We start from the raw sequence: 7,029 nt of genomic DNA, 5'->3' as shown, positions 1-7,029 counted from the left end.
TCTTTAGTGTCAGCTCAACAACAACAAGCATGAGCAATCGTTGACAGCACCTGGAGTGCCGCATGCTAACATAGTCGAGCACCGAACGCTCAATCAGATACACCACACTGTGCAAGGTCACAGGCAAGCTGAAGCCTATTCCAGCTGACTATGGGTGAGGGGCAGGGTACACCCTGGACAAGTCACCAGGTCATCACAGGACTGACACATAGAGATAAACAACCATTCACACTCACATTCACACCTACAGTCAATTTAGAGCCACCAATTATCCTAACCTGCATGTCTTTGGACTGTGGGGGAAACCGGAGCACCCGGAGGAAACCCACATGGACACGGGGAGAACATGCAAACTCCACACAGAAAGGCCCTCGCCGGCCGCTGGGCTCAAACCCAGAACCTTCTTGCTGTGAGGCAAAAGTGCTAACCACTACATCACTGTGCCACCCATACCACGGTACTCTTTTTCTATTTTTCAAAACTTGGTATTTGGAATACTACTCTCACAACAAAGGTGAAACCATGTCTGTGAAGATTCTCAGTCATCCAGGTCATAGTAAACTGTGGATGGTAAAAGAGAGCAACTGGACTTGCTTGAACATTCTTGAAGACGTTTCACCTCTCATCCAAAAGGCTTCTTCAGTTCTGTCTGACTAATAGGGAGTATCAGGTATTTATCCTCTCATGGATGAAAAGCAATCCTAAGGCGTGGTTGAGTCATCCTGTTGGTGTGGGTCATTGGGGGCTGGGTGTGAACAGCCTCGAGAGTCATTGGGGTGATCAATGGGTTGTTGGTTCTCTCTGTCCTCCTGTGAGTCACTGAAAACAGCTGGGTTTTGGTGTGCATTCAGTTGTCTGGGAAGTGTGCCAAGGACTGCATTGTAGGTGGCTGATAAATGGTGTCTTAGACCACCACCTCTGTTCAGTGATGGTCATTCCAGGTTGACAAAAATGGCTTCTTTAACTCCTCGCTCAGACCAATGATCATCTTTTGCTAAAATGCATACGCTGCAATCCTGAAATGAGTGTCCTTTGTTGTTAAGATGAAGATAGACAGCAGAGTCCTGGCCTGAGGAACTGGCTCTCCTGTGTTGACAAGACACATTAGACAAGACAGAAGCCTTAGCATCGAGGTCTACTGGAAACCCACACACACAGACCAGTAACTACTCTTCAACTCACACCACCCACTGGAACACAAATTGGGGGTCATTAGGACCTTGCAACACAGGGCTTAGAACATACCTACAATGGTAGAGGGAAAAGAGAAGGAGCAAAATCACATCAAGAAAGCACTTCAGAACTGCAGGTATCCCAACTGGGCTTTCTTCAAGAGCAGAAAAAGGAGCATAACGGACAAGGAAGATAACAGGAACAAATGCAAGAACATTGTCATTCCCTACATTTCTGGTCTATCTGAGAAACTCAGGTGGATCTTCTACAAACACAACATTCTGGTACATTTCAGACCCAGCAACACCCTGAAGCAGAAACTGGTCCACCCTAAGGACAGAATAGCCAGACACAAACAGGACAACATAGTGTATGCAATTCAGTGCAGTGAGGAATGCTCGGACTCATATATTGGGGAAACAAAACAACCACTTCACAGGTGCATGGCTCAACACAGGAAAGCCAGTTGCTCAGGCCAGGACTCTGCTGTCTATCTTCATCTTAACAACAAAGGACACTCATTTCAGGATTGCAACATACGCATTTTAGCAAGAGAGGATCGTTGGTATGAGCGAGGAGTTAAAGAAGCCATTTTTGTCAACCTGGAACAGCCATCACTGAACAGAGGTGGTGGTCTAAGACACCATTTATCAGCCACCTACAATGCAGTCCTTGGCACACTTCCCAGACAACTGAATGCACACCAAAACCCAGCTGTTTTCAGTGACTCACAGGAGGACAGAGAGAACCAACAACCCACTGATCACCCCAACGACTCTCTAGGCCGTTCACACCCAGCCCCCAGTGACCCACACCAACAGGATGACTCAACCACGCCTTAGGATTGCTTTTCATCCATGAGAGGATAAATACCTGATACTCCCTATTAGTCAGACAAAACTGAAGAAGCCTTTCGGATGAGAGGTGAAACGTCTTCAAGAATCTTCAAGCAAGTCCAGTTGCTCTCTTTTACCACCCAAAGGTGAAACCAATAAAATATAATGACAACTATAAAACACATTTATTGAAAGAATATACTGATACATTTATATACTCTAATGTCTGAGCAATAATATATGCACCTTGCCACACGATTGTGTTAAACGTATATTCATGTCAACTACTTCACAAAGTTTTATAAATGATCTCCCAAAGTTAGCAACTTTGATTGGATCACTGTCAGCCCCCACAGAACTTGATCAGGCAACTGAATGCTTTGAGTCAATGTTCTTCTATACTTTAGATAATGTAGCACCACTTAAAAGAAAAACTATGACAGAGAAAAAAATAGCACACTGGTATAATGATTACACTTGCACTTGAAAACAGACCGCTCGAAAATTAGAACGTTCATGGTAGTTATTAGAAAATTCATGAAGCAATGCCCTAATTAATTTTTCAAGAAAAAAACTGAAAATATCCAACAAAAAAATTCAAACTACTAATTTAAGGCCAGATAATTTAAGTAACACTGTAGTTAAAATATAATTATTTCAGATCAGCAATTAGAATGTTTTACTCCCCGTAGAGAAATTGAACTAATTTCATTAATTTCCACATCAAAATCCTCAACTTGTGTACTACATCCCTTACCTACATGACTCTTCAAACAGATAATACCTGAAGTAATTGAACCATTTCTAAAAATAATTAATTCTTCTCTTATAATTGGCTATGTACCCAAATCCTTTAAACTAGCAGTTATCAAACCCCTGATTCAAAAACCTGACCTCGACCCCTGTCAGCTGTCCAATTATCGACCAATATCAAACCTCCCCTTTATCGATATTCAATTTTCATTTTCAGTAAAAGTTTGTTTCCTCATTTGCCCAGTAGAGGGCAACAAATAATCCATCAATTCAAGATATTCAATCCTTCATCCAAGCACATTTCCTTAAAAAGGAATGTGTGAAAATCCAGGAAAGACTGATGTTCCTCCCACAAGCTGGGGTATAAATAAGCTTCTCCCCCACATCACACTGTGCAGGTGACTGTAGAATCAGTGTGTATTCTCACTAGACATTAGTTTAATACTACATTATAAACATGGACGCCTTTTTTGGAAGCTGGAAACTTGTGAAAAGTGAAAACTATAATGTGATCCTGGCAGTATGTGGTAAGTTTTGTTTTTTTTTTCCCTGTGTTAAAATTACAACTTTTTTTTTTTAGTCTACATTTACTGTCCACTTTTCTAGGTACTGAAGAGGAAGTTATACAACTTGCAGATGTGGTTAAACCAGTCATCACTTTTTCCCAAGATGGTGACAGTCTGGTCTATAAAGTAGATCACATCATTCTTAAGACACGAAACAAGTTCAGATTCGGTGAAGAGTTTTATGAAGAAGTTTTCCCTGGCAGATTCTGCAGAGTAAGAATCTAAAATTCATTGTTCAACATTTAATAAATTCTAAGTTCAATTTGCATTTTATAAGTTTATACCAGGGCGGCACGGTGGTGTAGTGGTTAGTGCTGTCGCCTCACAGCAAGAAGGTCCGGGTTCGAGCCCCGTGGCCGATGAGGGCCTTTCTGTGTGGAGTTTGCATGTTCTCCCCGTGTCCGCATGGGTTTCCTCCGGGTGCTCCGGTTTCCCCCACAGTCCAAAGACATGCAGGTTAGGTTAACTGGTGACTCTAAATTGAGCGTAGGTGTGAATGTGAGTGTGAATGGTTGTCTGTGTCTCTGTGTCAGCCCTGTGATGACCTGGCGACTTGTCCAGGGTGAACCCCGCCTTTCACCCGTAGTCAGCTGGGATAGGCTCCAGCTCGCCTGCGACCCTGTAGAACAGGATAAAGCGGCTACAGATAATGAGATGAGATGAGAAGTTTATACCACAGTGTGTACAGTGATGAGAATCTGTAGTCTGAGTCTGATTTTAAGCCTGAACAGAGAATTCGAGTCAGTTTTGCAGCTTTACATCAAGTCTGTGGTGTGTGTGTGTGTGTGTGTGTGTGTGTGTGTGTGTGTGTGTGTGTTTTTAAGAGTACTATGAAACTGGAAGGAGAAAAACTCATCCACATACAGCTCTACCAGGGTTTTGAGTTCACGACTGTCCGAGAGATCCAGGATGGGAAATTGATTGCGGTGAGGAAAAAAAAAATATTCATGAATGAGAGTGATGAGGCTCTTTAAAGTGAACATCAGTGTAATTTTCTTTCTATTCTACAGACTATCACACATGAAGACATCACTGCAGTACAGACGTATGAGAAGGTGTAAATGTTGATCACTGGACCTGCAGTATGAAAACATGCTTTAACACTACAAGCAAGAAGAAGAAGTAAAACTGCAAACAGATGCATGAATCCTGATCAGTATAAACCAAACTCAATAAAGAAATTAAGAAAACATCAACATGGGATATTATTTGTTATTCAGTGTGGTTTTGATATTACAAAGCAATGCATTAATTCTAATTACATCACAGTGCTGCTGAATTCTGAATCCTGATTGGTCAGAAGGTGTTGATTAATTTTCTATCACAGCAGCTCGACAAAAGATTCCCCTACATTTCTGTTACAGTAATTACATCATTTAAAGGAGAACTGAAGTCATTTTTAAACTTGCTTTATTTCTTAATTAACGTGTTATTCAATTACATTTTGGGTTTTAGTAACCTTATATCGTGACTCAGATTGGCAACTAATTACAATTAAATATTATACTTATCGGCCTATTCGGTTTTTAGCCATGTTGAATTTAGCTCGTTTGGTCCACGGCAGGCGTCGCTTATCCGCGCGATCTTCACGAGACTTGTGCGAGACTTCGAAACGTGAAGTGTCAGCCAGGTGTCAGTGCCGCCATTTTGAAAACTGTTTTCCAAACGAAATATTGCACAAAAACGAGTTTAAATGACGATTACTGCCTACTTTTTTCAAACTTTCCTGATTGCTATCAAAACAAACAAAACTTCCGGCTTGATTACATCAGCATTTGAAAGATTCTTGACAACGTTGGCAGATGTTGGTCATTTTGATTTCTGCTGTACTGTACATTTTACTTCTATCCTACGATGTCTCACCGAATCTCTTTTATGGCCATTTTGACATATGGACTGATAGATTACAGAGCATATTTCAAAACACTCATAACTTGCTATAGCCGTGACAAAATAGCGATCAAAAATACATTCCTATATTTAGTAAAATGAGAAATAGAATTTTGATAAAAAAATTGCCTTCAGTTCCCCTTTAAACTGTCATAGCTCACTGTGTATTTATGAGAATAAAATTGGACCTTTTTTTTTCTACATTACAGTTTTTCCCCAAACATTTAAACATTTCCAGAAACTGTGGCTCAAATTCTCAAAACTCTATACACAAACCGAAGAGTTAACTACTTTTTCAAAACTCCACAAACCTCTTCCAAAATGAAACACAACGCTCAAAACCATGTTCTTTCTTCTCAAAACTGATTCATTTCACCAAAACAATACACACAGTGATTATTGCACAGCATCAGATAAACACTGAGGTGATAAATTCAAAACACTATCCTCAAAAGTGTTTATGTACTGTATGCTTTGGCTTCATGCAGCTATGTTACATATTCAAGTGCATCCAAGTGTGTGGAAATCAGTTTCCTTTTTCTCATTTTGGTGAAGTGTTGGTTTTTTTTGTACCAAAATAACATTTAGAGTAGTACACATCCATGCAATTGAAATGCTACACATTTTACATCACATGTAGTAAAACTCAGTAATAATTTTACTGATGTAATGCAAGTACAACAAGAAACACTCCAAAGGAAAAAAAAAATCAGTGCATCGATACAAAAAGGTAAAAGAAATATTTATTCATGACCGCAGTAAAACGTGTTCAGCTGAACTGACAAAAATTGCAAAATGCAATGAAACAGGTCACTCTGCATCGCACCTCTGATCCTGATCAATCCAGAAGACCTCATCCACATCGGCTGCGATGTTTTCTTTGGCCAAATCGGGGGTAGGGAATTGGGGGGACAAAAGAAAAAAAAAATCCTGGCATGGCAGATCCATCCCTGGCATTCATCTGCATGGAGGTCACCACATGCCTCCCCATTGCCTGGAGTAGTGCCACACACTCATGGAGTCTGTACGCTATCTGTACACTTTACACTGCCATTCTGAAAATAATTCCTCTGTTGTATTTAGAAATGAGGAATATGGTGGAAATGACAGCACTACAAAATATGGGTTGTTGGTGAACCAGTCGTGGACCACAGCGGCCCAGTGGAAACTTACATTTTACTAAATGACAACAAAGGTGGGTGGCACGGTGGTGTAGTGGTTAGCGCTGTCGCCTCACAGCAAGAAGGTCCGGGTTTGAGCCCCGTGGCTGGCGAGGGCCTTTCTATGCGGAGTTTGCATGTTCTCCCCGTGTCCGTGTGGGTTTCCTCCGGGTGCTCCGGTTTCCCCCACAGTCCAAAGATATGCAGGTTAGGTTAACTGGTGACTAAATTGAGCGTAGGTGTGAATGTGAGTGTGAATGGTTGTCTGTGTCTATGTGTCAGCCCTGTGATGACCTGGTGACTTGGCCAGAGTGTACCCTGCCTTTCGCCCGTAGTCAGCTGGGATAGGATCCAGCTCGCCTGCGACCCTGTAGAAGGATAAAGCGGCTACAGATAATGAGATGAGATGAGACAACAAAGGTTGGCTGCTCTAGTTCCTCTTCCTCTGTGTTCTTGCTGCTCCATCTTCTTGCCTCACACCTGTATAAGTCACGTGAGGCCTCTTTTATACTCTGACACATGGTTGAATTGTTCTTCTGATTGAGTTTGCACAGGTGCAACATGAGTGAGACTAATTGGTAATCAGGGTGTTGCATTTTGAAGGCCAGTGTTTCTCGGTGAACACAGTGTGCTAAATACTGCAATTTATGT

The 7,029-nt window shown here is 41.5% G+C and overlaps 1 protein-coding gene across 1 annotated transcript; it reads left to right on the top strand.

Annotated features, from left to right (window-relative positions):
• Positions 1–3,219: 3,219 nt before the first annotated feature.
• On the top strand, positions 3,220–4,389 carry LOC132882474 (fatty acid-binding protein, brain-like). The gene is made up of 4 exons (XM_060915593.1): positions 3,220–3,289; positions 3,369–3,541; positions 4,153–4,254; positions 4,339–4,389. The coding sequence occupies exons 1-4, from the start codon at positions 3,220–3,222 to the stop codon at positions 4,387–4,389; spliced, it is 396 nt and encodes a 131-aa protein (XP_060771576.1).
• The last annotated feature ends 2,640 nt before the right edge of the window (positions 4,390–7,029 follow it).

Source organism: Neoarius graeffei, chromosome 3 (genome assembly GCF_027579695.1).
Source record: "Neoarius graeffei isolate fNeoGra1 chromosome 3, fNeoGra1.pri, whole genome shotgun sequence".
In the NCBI taxonomy this organism is placed as follows: domain Eukaryota; kingdom Metazoa; phylum Chordata; class Actinopteri; order Siluriformes; family Ariidae; genus Neoarius; species Neoarius graeffei.
Note: the sequence above shows the minus strand (reverse complement) of the source record. Positions and strands in the feature narration are given on the sequence as shown.

Coding starts and splice junctions, on each gene's coding strand:
- LOC132882474 (XM_060915593.1), top strand. CDS start 3,220: ATGGACGCCTTTTTTGGAAGCTGGAAACTTGTGAAAAGTGAAAACTAT. Junction 3,542..4,152: donor TCCCTGGCAGATTCTGCAGA/GTAAGAATCTAA, acceptor TGTGTTTTTAAG/AGTACTATGAAACTGGAAGG. Junction 4,255..4,338: donor AGGATGGGAAATTGATTGCG/GTGAGGAAAAAA, acceptor TCTATTCTACAG/ACTATCACACATGAAGACAT.